Below are 13,696 nucleotides of genomic sequence, written 5' to 3' on the forward strand. Positions count from 1 at the left end.
ATGACCGCTGGCGAGGTTTTTGTCGCGCCCGCTCGCCCCGGCAGCTCGCCGTGCCCCGGTGTCCCCGCCGCCGGCACCGGCAGCAGCAACATCGCCGCCGCCGCCATGGGCCCGCGCCGTTCCGCCGCCTCCTCCTGCCGCCGCCTCCTCCTGCCTCTGCTGCTGCTCGGCGTCTCTGGTGAGCGGGGCAGCGCCGGGGCCCGGGGGAGGGGAGCGGGTGTCGGGTGTCCCCGCGGGCTCGTGCCGCTCCCCGCCCTCGGCCCGTCACGCGCGTGACGCGGCGCGCGGGCACCGGGGGTCCCGGGGCGGGGGGGACCCGGGCCCGCCTCGGCCCCGCGGCGCCTTCAGGGGACGGCCCCGGGGCGGGGGCGCCGGCGCTGCCGCCCCCCCGCGCTGCCACCCACGGGAGGGGAGGGGACGGCGGCGGGGCCGAGGCTCCTCGCCGCGCGGGCCCGGCGGACGGAGCGACGCCGTGGCCGGGGAGGCCGGGGGCCTCGGGGCGCTTCCGCCGAGGGCTGTGGCCCGGCAGCCGGGACCGCGGCCCGGCCAGGCCGTTCTGTCAGCTCTTCTCGGCGCGGGCCCGCGGGCACGGCAGCGGCTGTGCCGGGATTCACCTGATCAGGAGTACGGCAGCTGGGGAAAGTTCTCCTGAAACGCAAAGGGAATATAACGCCCGTGTCTTTAGAGCTGGAAATCGCGGAAACGCAATGAAGACATGCCGATCCCACCTCTTAGGGGTCAGCTTGAGTCGTAACCACTGAGACTACCCGTAAAATAATAGACCCTGGTCTGCAAGCAGCACTTCGTTCAAATGCTGCCTTCGTGCCCTTTGGTTTACCCAGTGTGTCACCAGACAGGTGATGGTTATTTCAGAGAGTCAGAATTCTAGGTTGGAAGGGACCTCAAGGATCAGCTGGTCCAGCCTTTCTTGGCAAAACCACGGTGTAGACAAGATGGCCCTACGCCCTGTCCAGCCAAATCTTAAAAGTGTCCAGTGTTGAGCAGTCAACACTTTAAGATTATTAGTTTATGTCAGGTAAACAGACTATAAAACATTCTCTCGATTTTTGCCAGCTCTGACAGTTTTGTGGTGTGCTTCCTATTTGTGATACTTTTTAGAAATCTAGGTATTTTTTCAGTGTCTGGTAAATTGAATATGGTCTTGACATAATTTACTGCTTTGTGATGAGCTGTCCTCTTAAGTGGTTCTAGAAAATGAAGTGAAAACAATGTCTCAATAGCTAATAATCATATCTTCCAGGTTTTTTCCAGTCCTATGCAATTGAAGTAGATATAAAGGATGCTTCTAATGCTACATGCCTATATGCAGATTGGATGATGAGGTTCTTGATAACATATGAATCAAACAATGGTGATTATGTAAGTATTTGGTAGTAACTCTTGCTGAGAACTGGATTTTGACCTGGATAAAAGTTTAAGCTCTTTTAACTAGGGTGTTTGATTTCTTGCCTTTTTTTTTTTTTTTTTTTTTTTTTTTTTTTTTTTTTTTTTGACTAAGTCAGCTGAGAAGAATATTTCTATATAGTCCTTATAAAATAAAGAATAAGTTCTCAGTCATACAAATGACTGAAAGTACCCTGTTGCTCTTACTTAAATGATGTGCACAAAATCACCTAGTCTAAGCAGCATCAGTGTAGCTATGTTCTTAGCCCAAGCAGTAAATGTAATTGCAGCTCAACATGGTCAAGATTTACAGCCAAGTTAGAGTTGTACTTTTGTACTTGAATCTGTTATGGCTCCTTTCTCAGGCAGGTCTCAGGAAGCCTTTATCATAATTTTCCAGAATAACTTAAAATAATCTCACTTGTCTTGTGCAGGGTTTCAGCTAACTCCAGCAAGTTTATAATGTTGTCATGGGGAAGAGCTGCATGTGAATGCATTTAAAATTACCTTTTTCTTTTAGAAAACCACAACTCTGAATTTGTCATCAAGTGTGACACACAATGGAAGCGTCTGTGGCAATGACACACAAGCTGCCGTTGTGGCAGTGCAGTTTGGAGAAGGTCATTCTTGGAGCACTAACATCACAAAAAACAATGAAACTTACCAGGGAGACTTCATCACACTGACCTACAACACCAATGACACAGCTGTATTTCCTGATGCTAAAAGAAAAGGTAACGTTCAGTGCAGAATCTTGATTTGCAAAGCAGTCTCAGCCAGAAGTGTCAGACCTCATGTACCTGACCTGGCTTGGCTTTTTCAAAGTAAGGAGGAGTACAGGAGTTAGTAATGAATATAATGAGTTCTATACTATGTGCTGCCAGCTGCTGTTCCTTGTACCTGCCTGCTGGGTAACAATGCAGGTCAAATGGCTTCACTGAATATGTAACTCCTGTAAGTAGAAGAGAAGGGGAAGGATAAACAGCTTTGATCAGTGAGGTGCTGGTAGACAGCAGGCACATGGAAGATGAATTTTAGTGTGCACTGCTTGACCTTCTGCCTTGCCAAGCAATACAGTGTTAGGCTGTCTGTGTTATAATGCCTACTAATAATAGCATTTTTTTTTCTCCTTAAAAACTTAAGAGTTCACCTTTCTAATGGCTTGTCTAGTTCTTGGTTACTCCTGCATTACCTAGTACTTCAGGTCAGGAAACAAAAGGAAAACATTCAAGAGAGCGTAAGATTGTTAAACTTAATTATCTCTTTGTCTTATGAAATTGTGTAACACTGCCTCTAAGTTCTTGTTGTTGGTAAGGCATTAAAACATTTTTGCTTCTTTGTAGGACCAGTTACTGTTGTTGTGAAGGATTCTTTGCATCCAGTTCGACTGAATACTGTCTTCGTGTGTCATAGTTCCTACTTTATCGAAGCAGAAAATATAACACAGATTTTCTGGAATGTTACTGTGCAGGCTTTTGTTCAGAATGGCACAGTCAGTAAAAAAGGTGAGCGTTTCAGTTTGTGAAAGAGCGTTTTTGTATTGCACTTTAGTGCAGGGAGCAAAGTCCCATAATAAAAAAATCCGCCAATTCTAAGATGTGCTGTGTTTAATAATATTCATGTAAATATCCTCTAGTGTTTCTTCCCTTGTTCCTGGAAAAACAGATTAGGAGAACAGGTTTAGTAGTGTGCCGTAATGTCGATTGTTTGCGTGCCAAGGTGGGATTCCTCTCAAGTATAATTGGGGTATTAAGAATAAGCCCTTCAGAGCGACTGTTGTTGAGTAAATCGTTTGAGGGGTTTTAGCTGACTGCCTTCACTTCCAGTGGTGGCCTCTGCTGTTGGATTTGAATACTCCAGAGCCTGTTGTCTCATCTCGTAGCTCAGAAGAGACGAGCACGTCATCCTGCTGCATGTAGCATAATAGGGTCACTGACTTATCTACAGCAAATACATGTCACACTTTTATAAAACTTAACTGTCTTAGTGTGTTTTGCTTCCACGTGTCAGAAGCAAGTGATACTGAGTGTGGATTTACGACTGGGTGTTACAGGATTTCTGAGAACAAATGGCAGCTTTACTTTGTCTGAATAATAAGACTTCAATAAAATTTCAGCAATTAAATGGTGATTGCAATGTCTTTTCAGAGACTAGATGTCCTGCTGATATACCTACTTCTGCACCCACTGTTCCACCTACTATTGCCAATGTAACTGCTGCATCTACCACTACTTCGTCTCCTGCTCCAACAACTGCTCCCACACCTGTGGAGAATCCAGAAACAGGGAACTATTCTCTTAAAAGTGGAAATAAAACTTGTTTCCTGGCGACTGTGGGGCTGCAACTGAATGTTTCCCGAGACAAGGTGCTTCTTTTTTCTTTTGAGTAGTAAAAGTTGCTGTAGTTATTTGGTGAAATCTGAATGCAGGGTATTTGCTTTATACACCGCTGGCTGTCCAGAACAGCTTCTAAGTATTCTGGAATCAGAAGAGTTTTGTCACGTAGTACCTGTCTTCAAAATCCTTACATGGAGTCAACAGAATTTGTTATTGGGAATACTTCTAACATGATTAAAACTCTGGAACTTTCGTAGCTGTTATGGCTGTTGTTCCCTGCAGATACTGTCTTTCCTCTCAGAGGTTAGCCTGTTGTGTTAGGGAACAAAGTAACACTTTCGAAGCAATTTGTTTGTTTCAGTACTGCCAGCATGTAAATTTAACTCCAACAGCCTTGGTTCCACAGCAGCCAAGCTCAGCTCTTCCTGCTGTTGTACTTAATGCAAGCTCTTCTAACCCAAGACTGCTCCTGACTGAGACAATGTATACCAAAGGCAGCTGAATGTCTTTGATGTGCTTTGTCTGTATTTCAGCCTGTTCTGATCAACATCAATCCAAAGACAACTATCGCAGATGGTGCCTGTGGTAACACGACAGCTACTCTGAAATTGAATGATGGAAATGGCACACTGATTGGTTTCACATTTGCTGTTGTAAGTAACTTCTTCTATTTTAAACTGATTTTTTCATTTAACAGCTTGCTTGGTGATCACTTATAGTAAAGTCCTCCTGTTGCTTGCTTGTGGTAGGCTGTTCCTTATGAGAAATGGAACTGGCCCACTGAGTGCTTCAAGACAAATGGAGAACTGGGTTAAAGTTAAGGAAAATGGAGGACTGGTAAATGTGTTGGCTTTTGTAAAGCATGTGTTCTTAAAGTTACAAATGCAGAATTGCACACTGACACTTGGTTCTTGCTTCTTGAACAGAAAAATACAAGTGCAAATGTACAAAAATTTTATCTGAGGGAGGTGAACGTTACGCTGCTCAACCGTCTGAATGGTTCTGGTAAGAAACAGTATCTGTCTTAAACAAATGTAGTATTTTATTCAATGTCTGCATCAAATACTTCTGGCTTTTTTTCAGTGTTCATGCTTACTGTTAGCTCCTACTTTATGTCTAGAAGTTGGTTCAAACAAAAATAATAAGCAGAAATGGCTGTAAGAGTTACTATAAACAGGAGCACAGGACCACTCTGTGATTCCTGAAACTTCTGCTAATGGAGTCACTGTAAATTAAGAGGGTTTCTTTGTAACTCTTTTCAATAATGTAGTTTTTTGTAGTGTGAAATACAATTGTACCAACTTTGAAGCTTTTTTTATCCTAAACCAGCTGTTGTTGTCTTTGACTGAAGATGCTGCTGTATCTTCCTACCACTTGTACTTAACTCTCACTAAAAAAAGGCCAGTCCTTCAAAAACTAAAGCATGCTTTTCCCCCAACAAACATGTTTTCTCTTCTCTTTTTTTTTTTTTTTTTCTTTAATTGCTTGTCATAGCTACAGCAATTAAAGAGCATCAAAGATAAAACACTTGCAACTCTGCATCACTGAGATGAGTGGAGGTACAAGGAAGGCCTGATGTAATGTACATATGAATGAAAGGTTACAGCAAAGTACTGTGATAACTTCAGTCTCTGATTTTTGGTTAAGCAGATCAATCCCACTTTGCACTACTTTGTTTTTCAGACTAGTCAAAGTTGAAGTGTTGGCTTCTCTAGAGTCAGCTACTCAGCCTTACTGTATTAGCAATTGTCTTGCATTTTAAGAGAACGTGAAATTCCCTTTCTTTTTTTCCTTCCTTGTTTAGTAATTTCAAGTGCCGATAACAGCAATTTCAGCAAGTGGGATGCTTTCCTTGGTAGCTCTTATATGTGCCGAAAAGAGCAAACTCTTCAGATTAATGAAGATGTGCAAGTACATACTTTTAATCTATGGATTCAGCCATTCCTTGTGGAGGCAAATAAGTTTGCTACAGGTAAGAGTTATGTTTTTGTTTTAAGTGATGCTTGCAAAATGCTTATTTGCTAAAAAGTAAAGAGCACGAGCATTAGGTACAAGCACTTTTATCTGGGAAGCTCTTGTTCAAATTTTTGTTTAGATATACATGGAATGAAGATATGTTGTGAGACTGTCATTCAAGTTCAAGCAAAGCTTTGTTCTCACTTAAAAAAATGTCTGCTAAGTGTATGATTCTCCTTCACAAAACTTAAATTAACTAGAGACACTGAAGGGTGACTTAAGCATTGCTGTGCAGAATAGGCTAGAAGTTGTCTGACAACATCATGACATGGCTTTTTGTAGCTCAGATAATGTAAGAAAATTGGACAAAAATTTTGCAGAAGTGGACTTTAGGAATACTTTTAAGTGTTTTGTTTCTTTTTACCTGTCAGTCTGAGGAATAGGAGTGTTGGGGAAGAATGAACTGTCAGACCTTCCTTCAGAGGCAGTCTTGAATATCCAGAATTAAAGAGAGGTTCTGAAATGTTTGTTTGCTGCATTATTTTGATCTTGTCTGGAGAAGACTGAAATGTCTTAAATTACCTCTTAATATTTGGTGTAAACTGTTCTTTGTGCTTAATGCTAATACTTGCAGCACAGTCTTATTGGCCTAGCCTGATCTGTAGACACAAAGATTGAAAAGTTGTGGTTTCAGGCAGAAGTAAGATAACTCTCCGTATGTGTGTAGGGTAAACAGTCTTTCTAGAGAGTTAGGGACCCATTTCACTCTGTAGTTAAAGTTGCAGCTAGCTTTCTTCTGATTATAGTTATTTTATCTGTGTAATATGTCTTCGTTCTGGATAGATTCTAGATACTGAATCTAGGTCACTTTTTATCCTTAATGAGTGAAAGCACAAACCAGACTTGCCTTAAGTATGAAATAGATAAGCCTGGTTCTCGAATGTAGAAGAATGGCTGCTCCCTTGCCTAGTGCAGATCTTATACACAGGAAAACTCGTAGACCCTTAACTTGCTATAGGTTATCAATGCTTAAATTAATTATTACACTTAAATATGCTAAATGTATCAATGAGACCTCTGCAGTTCTTTCTCTCAGTTTAAGTAATACTTGATTTTTTTAACACCTTTGTATTAAGGAAAACAGATTTTTATACCACACTTAGCAAGTATTCTGTCTTTATTTATTCCTTATTGCAACCTTTTTCTCACCTACAGCCCAGGAGTGTTCGCTGGATGATGACAGCATTCTAATCCCAATAGTAGTTGGTGCTGCACTTGCTGTCTTGATTGCCATTATAGTGGCTGCTTACATAATTGGCAGAAGAAAAAGCTATGCTGGATATCAAACTTTGTGAATCTAAGTGTGATTCCTGTTATGAATTCACTCTAAATAAAGCAAGTGCAAGTTCTGAAGTCCAAAACTTAGGAGTAATTACTAGCCACAGCTGATTGGAGTTGAGAAACAAAGGGGGAATGTTTTTCTCAGATGAAGCAGAACTACACTTTGTTTTCCTTCCCTAAGAAGACGATGTTGGTTTCATAGCTGTTTTGAAGATGTCAAATGCTGGGTGAATCGTTAGGCTAAGGATTTTATCTTGCAAAATCCTAAAGCATTTAGGATTTATTTCTGCTTTTTACAAAGACTAGCCTGAAACAGGAACACGTTCTGAAATGATGTGCATTGGGCATCTCCCAGAATAGCATAGAATTTGTACTTGCTTCTCTCCTCTGCGTTCCTTAGTTGTCATAATTGTGGGTTAAGCTGGCAGCATTAGTCACTCTGTTGACTTGTATAGTATTTAACAAGGATTGTCTAATGCCCAATAGCAACTTCGTTTTCCATAGGATTGAACTTTAGGCTGGTGATTAAATGATCACTTGAAGTGGCAGCAGTAACTTACTTGCCCTTGTTAGGATCTGAGTAATTTACTCCTGCCTTGGTGTAATTTCAGGAATCATTCCTATGCCATGGCTGTACAAACAATTAGTAATTTGCCAAATGGTGACTATATGGGAAGACTTCAGTGCTGTATCCAGACACTTTCAAAAAAGAACCTTTTGGGCACTGATTTCTTTATTATACCTTGGCAGTCATCTAAAATACTCACCTAAGGCAGACTTCTGCTAAATTAATGCAAGCTTTTTTTTTTTTGCTGGCATCAGTTTAAAGGGAATAAACTTTCTAAATATTCCAGAACTTTAAAGTGCACTTAACTTCATACCATACTCTGCACAGAACTGGTCTGTCTTGTTGCTTTGAATGACCATTGTTTAAAGATGCTTTCATTTAATGAGCCAGTATCTGTTGTTGCAGCTTGAGCTGTTATGAAATCATTTTGAATGGTTCTCTGCCAGTCCAAGTTCACATTATAACTGCCCGCCATTGGCACTCTGAATGTTTAACGTACTTTGTGTTGGGTTGTTTGCGGTGTAGCTTTTATTAATGTTAAGAGTACAAAAGCCAAACAAGTCTGAGATGGACCCACAACACCTGTTTTTCCTTGCTGTATGGAAAGAATAACTAGGTTAAAAAAGTGCAGCGCAACTGGACTGTTTTTAAACTGCAGCTCTGTAGAGACTAACCCTTGATGCACACCTTTTCTCTGGGCTCCTTGTGCTGTAATACATATTCTTACTGCATGGGAAAAAAAGAAGTCTTTTAGACTGTTAGGTAATTGTGGCTTTTTTGCATATGTCATAACACAAGCTGCCTAAACTAGTTATTTAATGAACATAACATTGTCTCCCCCTTTAGAATGAGTTTAGCCTGCATCAAAGCTGCTCTAGTGTTTTATTAGTGTTCTCTAGGGTTGTAGAGATGTCTGTGGCATGTTTGTATACAAATCATAAAATACACTTCTTTCAGTAATGGTTTGGGTTGTTTTGGCTTTTTTTTAAAGACAGTTTACTCTTGACACTATCCAAGGAAGCATGTATGGGTGGATAATGCTTACTATAGCTTGTAGTCTACAGCTTGAATTTCGCATCAGTTACTGAAATGCATTTTCATGAAAGTGGGGAACTGCTATAAGTTTAATCATGAAACAAGCTTCAAGACTTACCATTTTAATTTTTAAAAAATGGATCTAATAACTTTCCTATTAATATATCCTCAAATACAGAAGTTTATATAGATTTTTTTAGTGCCTTTTTTTTTTTTTTTCTTTTTTGAGTGATGTTCAGTGGCACCAGTTAAACATGCATTTCTGTTAAGGAGTAATCATCACACTGCTCTTCTGACCTTGCAAATTTTTGAACTGTAGACAGTTTCCAAGTGATAATATAGAATATTCATTCGAACTGCTTCCTAAAATGAGCACTAGAAATACCATTGCAAAAACCTGCAAGTATATTGGCTCAGAATTTAAAGTACTCCTAGACTGATGTGCAGGTAACTGGTTCAAAAAGCATCAGTTTCACCTGACTTCCTGTTGTTATAAAACCACTAGTTTTCCTGTATGTATTGCTCCATAGGGATCTGTCAATCTGTTTAACCTGTGCTCTAAAAAATAAAGATTGTTCTATTTCTTAAGGAGACTTGTTCACATTTTTTAACTGATTTAAAAACAGACGTCTTGTATTGTCTTTTTTTAACAAAAATAAACTCAATGAGTAAGGTGAATTCTAATCAGTCTGTATCTGAGATTCTGTTACATAACTGGTTTTGTTCTGGTCTGTGGAAACAGCATTTAAATTGTGGATGTATTTAACACCTGTGGATGTGGAATATTAATGTGTATAACCTGTTATGGAGTGTGGTTGGTTTAGTGCCTTATACACAGTTTACTAAATATTGTATTCTAAAATGTCAAGATTTCTGATATTTTAGGTTAAAGATGTCATGCTAACAGTCCTCAAAAGAAGCATTTCTAGCCACTGAATGGTGGGATTTGGGTTTTGGAAGGGGCGTTTTGTTTGTTTATTTGTTCCTTGTTTTGGCTGTTATTTAAATTTTTTTTAATTTACCACAGTGTTCTCTATTCCTTAGCATATGTTAATAAAACACAAACTTGGGGGCTATTAGTTGAATCTCTTAACAGGAACTAAAAGGGAAGGCAGCTTTTATACTGGGGCTAAAAAGCTTTTGGTCAAAAATTTCTGACTTGAATGGAGACACATTCAGCCACATCAGTCAAAAAAGCTGTTCCTGCTGGCCCTGCTGTGTGTTGGGCTGTAGCTACCAATTCTGCACTTGAAGACACCTCTGAAGCTTCTAACCACTGTGCAGTAGCCATATCTGGATAGATGTGTGCCAGCAAGGATGGAATATTCCTGGTATGAAACCTTAACCCCCTTTTCACCCTGGGAATTCCCTATAATGGTGCCATAGTGCGATGTGTATTGCAGCCATCTCCTTCCTTTGAAGAAGAGAGGGAATTTCTGTCACTGCCTACTGGGCACCTTCATCCTTAGCAAAGATGACTTAACATCAAATGCATGTCTCTTTTTGAAGATGTTTAAGTATTTTCTCAGAATATTTTGAAATAGCTGTATAAGGTACATAGTTTCTTTCCTTTTTTTTTTTTTTTTTTTTTTTTTTTTTTTTTTTTTTTGCTTTTGAGGAAGCATTGACTCTGTGTGATGCTCAGTCCTAATTAAAAACTCAAACAAAATAGTTTTACAAGGAGTGCTGTTTTATGAAACACATGTAAGTCAGGCACTGTTCCAGTGCTGGAGAACCCAGGCACGGCCTCCTGCATTACCAAACCTCTCCTGGCACAGGCAGGTGCAGCTCTGCTCTCCTTGCAAACAGATTTCGATGCCGAGCCCTGCCCCCCAGTTTGAAACCAGTTCCCAGAGTGGTTTGCTAATCATTGATGGGTGTTTTTACCAGCAGGGAGCTCCTCACGCGTTTTACAACATGTATGTTAAAAAACAGTGTAGTGCTATAGATGTCTCTTCTGTTTTTCCCTGTGATTTGGATTTCAGTGAGGTCTATGTGGTTCTCAGCTGAAACTAGTAACATTTTTGCATGAAAATAAAGTTACCACCCCACAGTGTTTTCCGTGCAGTACCTGGAGGTACATTTGTCTTGGCTGTCTCTTGTAGGTCTTAGTTTCTGCTTTGTTGCTTGGATTTTCTCTTATGTCTTCACGTCTAGAACCCAGAGGAGTGCTGGTGACTTGAGGGTTGGGAAGACCCCAGAACAAGGCAGTAATACACCAGTTTGTGGTTTTTGTTTTGTCACCCCTGACTCTGAGGTGTGATCAGCTAATGCATGCTCAGACTGCTGGTTTGTCTCGCATTTCTAATCTAGCCTCTACTTGCTAGAGGAAGCTGAAATTAAGCGTACAACTTAAATGTATAAATCAGAAGAGGTGTATTACCAATATGAAGGGGGTGTGTAGTAAATGTGTTTAAAGAACTCAATTTTTCCATCAGTTCTTTACTCAGTACTGATTTTACATGTGTTATTGTATCTTACACAATGTAATTTCTCAAAAACGTCTGTTTGCTCCTTGCTTTCTTTGGTTTCTAATGCTTGATTTCCCTTACTAATTTATTCTCCCTTGCCTTTTTTTTGTTTTTGTTTTTCTTCTTTCTGTAGCTGAAGAATGCATTGCTGATTCTGACCTGAACTTTCTTATTCCCATCGCAGTGGGCATGGCACTTGGATTCCTTATCATTCTTGTCTTTATATCTTACATCATTGGAAGAAGAAAAAGTCGTACTGGCTATCAGTCTGTATAATATCTTAATTCCATCTCTCTTGCCCACCTTCCCTGTTCTTTTCCCTTCCTGCACTTCCTGACCTGCTCCTTAAAAAAAAAGAGAAACACTAATTCAAGGTTTCTTTATTTTAAAAAGTTAAAATCACTTCATGACAGAATAACATGTGATGAGTCTGAAGATGAGTTGCAGAAACTACTGTATGACTTTGGAAAAAGTAAGTGTTCTGAAGACCAGAGAATTGAGCAGAGTTGGTCCGTGTGGGAAATGTGATTATTTTTAGTAAAGAAGACATCTACAAAACCTTCTGTCGTTTAATCTTTTTATACAAGAAAATTTCTAGATGCCTACAGCTTGTCTTGGTTAATGCTACAGCTAAAACTATAATTAAAAGTGTGAATGCTGTGTCAAAGGGACAGTACATGCAGTGGGAAAATTAATACCCAGCTCTCAACAGATTTCTGTTGGGAACTTGGCATATGGCTGTTCTTGTGAGTCAGCCTGAATTTCCTATTCCTTCTCAATGTAAAAGTTGTACCTGATCTCACTAATACTCTGAAATAATATGAGAAGAACATCTGATTCTTCTAGTAAATTAATTTGTTTAATATCATATGGAGAAGCTGACTGCTAATGTAAGTTGAATAGCTTTGCGCTACTATGATGTTAATTTGCCAAGATAAGGTTCAGGTCTGGAGAACTTTGGCTACTCAGAAAAGGCAACAGTCTGCTGAAGGAAGTGTCTCCTGTGCTATTTTGTTGAACTGCATTTTTTCTTTTGTTCTGAGCTCAATTGTGAAATGAGGGTGGGAGGCTGGAATTTCACTGGCTGCAGTTTCTCTCAGCTTTGATTTTGAACATAAAAGAAACTACAAAAGTATTGGTCCGTGTGAGGTTCAAAAGTATTTTGAGAGCACTCAGACTGACTAAGAACACAAATTGCTTAGAGATTCCTGCAGTTCCTTTGGACAGCTTTCATAAGTTAACAGGGGATCACTGAAAAGCTGTGATCTCTGAATGCAAGTGGAGATACAAAACCTTTCAGGTTTGATAGAATTAATCTGCTTTTAACCTTATTATTGTTGCTGTCTCAGTGTAAGGGCACAAATTTTCTAGCATGAGGAATGCTGATCATAAAGCAGAAATTAATATATGTATAGTGAAGAAAGTGACTTCCAAAGGAATAAGACATCTTACCTGTTTGACGATGCTTTCTTTGTTATTAGTGCCATACCTTTGCAATTCAATGTTCCATATCTAAACTGTACGAAAATCGAATTTAGTAGTTTGTGGTTGTGTTCTGCTTCATTCCTGTCAGGTTCATGTTGATGGAATGAAAGAAGCCTCTTGCTCTTTAAACCTTTTTGGTCCATCTTGGCAAAAACCTTTTGCAGCCAATAAACCCTGAAGGCACACAACATTCCGTCCTCTGCAGCAAGTGTTTACTAAAGCTGCTTCAGTATTTAATCTCTTTGTGCATTCACCCTGTACCCATGTTGTGGGGAAAGCACCTTCAGTAATTCACATACACAAAGGTGACAGTCAACAGTGATGTTTAGGCAACTCACAATAGCTGTGTATTCTGGGAAGGGAGTTTTCCAAAGAGTTAGCTTTGATGTTTGAGAAATACCTGTACAATCAATTATTCTTGTCCTCACAGTGACCAAAGATACACTCCACATGATTCTGACAAAAAGGATTCTGTAGTACAAACGGGCTCTTGGACCAAGTAGTCTTTTATTTTATTTTAGGAATGTAATTAAATGCTGCTGGGGTGGACTATGTGCTTTAGGTTTGGTTGTCTTGGTCTCTTGTATTGTACCTTTGCTCTCGCAATACTTGATTTCCCTGCCAGTGTTAAATGGAATTATTTCAGGTGGCATTTTATGAGTACACCCACTTGTGAGTGTGGTGCTTCTCTGCTGCCAGCAGATGGATTACAGCTATGTTTTCATGCTGAGGTTGCAGATGGAAGTATTTAATACTACTTTTGCTAGGCTATCTCAGTGAAATGTGGTCATTTCCTAGGTGCAAACACATACACATATATATTTTTTTGTATATACATAGAAAGTATTATTTTGAGCTTCAACAGAAGTAAAAGAAAATTGATCCAGCACTTTAAGGTTGTTGCAGCATGAAGAGTGGTGTCTACAATTTTCCAGATCTTAAAATGACTGTACAAATATGCTGACAGCAGAATATGTATATGGAAAATAAAGTCAATTATCATGTTTATAAAGCTTTGTTTCTGTCTAAGTAGACAAGGATGCCATTTCTGAGAGCTTTTCCAATGGGATTGTCAATGTGCTTGGATCTTGGTATTTGTG

At 40.0% G+C, this 13,696-nt stretch overlaps 1 protein-coding gene across 3 annotated transcripts; it reads left to right on the forward strand.

The window, feature by feature from the left end:
- On the forward strand, window positions 1–13,608 carry LAMP2 (lysosomal associated membrane protein 2). 3 transcript variants are annotated; one of them, XM_040089424.2, is made up of 9 exons: window positions 1–178; window positions 1,262–1,380; window positions 1,925–2,138; window positions 2,748–2,909; window positions 3,552–3,769; window positions 4,274–4,393; window positions 4,667–4,745; window positions 5,545–5,712; window positions 11,245–13,608. In XM_040089424.2, exons 1-9 carry the CDS (start codon window positions 1–3, stop codon window positions 11,385–11,387), a joined length of 1,401 nt encoding a protein of 466 aa, XP_039945358.1. In that variant the 3' UTR covers window positions 11,388–13,608. The 3 variants fall into 3 exon arrangements, with proteins under 3 accessions (XP_039945358.1, XP_039945360.1, XP_058280022.1); XM_040089426.2 differs by lacking the exon at window positions 11,245–13,608 and adding an exon at window positions 8,870–9,228 and having other exon boundaries at window positions 54–178; XM_058424039.1 differs by lacking the exon at window positions 11,245–13,608 and adding an exon at window positions 6,906–8,565 and having other exon boundaries at window positions 54–178; window positions 5,545–5,706.
- Window positions 13,609–13,696: the final 88 nt, after the last annotated feature.

Source organism: Hirundo rustica, chromosome Z (assembly GCF_015227805.2).
Source record: "Hirundo rustica isolate bHirRus1 chromosome Z, bHirRus1.pri.v3, whole genome shotgun sequence".
In the NCBI taxonomy this organism is placed as follows: domain Eukaryota; kingdom Metazoa; phylum Chordata; class Aves; order Passeriformes; family Hirundinidae; genus Hirundo; species Hirundo rustica.

Excerpts from the sequence above, each read along its gene's own strand:
- LAMP2 (XM_040089424.2), top strand. The coding sequence starts at position 1 with ATGACCGCTGGCGAGGTTTTTGTCGCGCCCGCTCGCCCCGGCAGCTCG. Across the intron at positions 179-1,261 it reads GCTGCTGCTCGGCGTCTCTG|GTTTTTTCCAGTCCTATGCA; the intron begins GTGAGCGGGGCA and ends CATATCTTCCAG. Across the intron at positions 1,381-1,924 it reads AATCAAACAATGGTGATTAT|AAAACCACAACTCTGAATTT; the intron begins GTAAGTATTTGG and ends TTTTTCTTTTAG.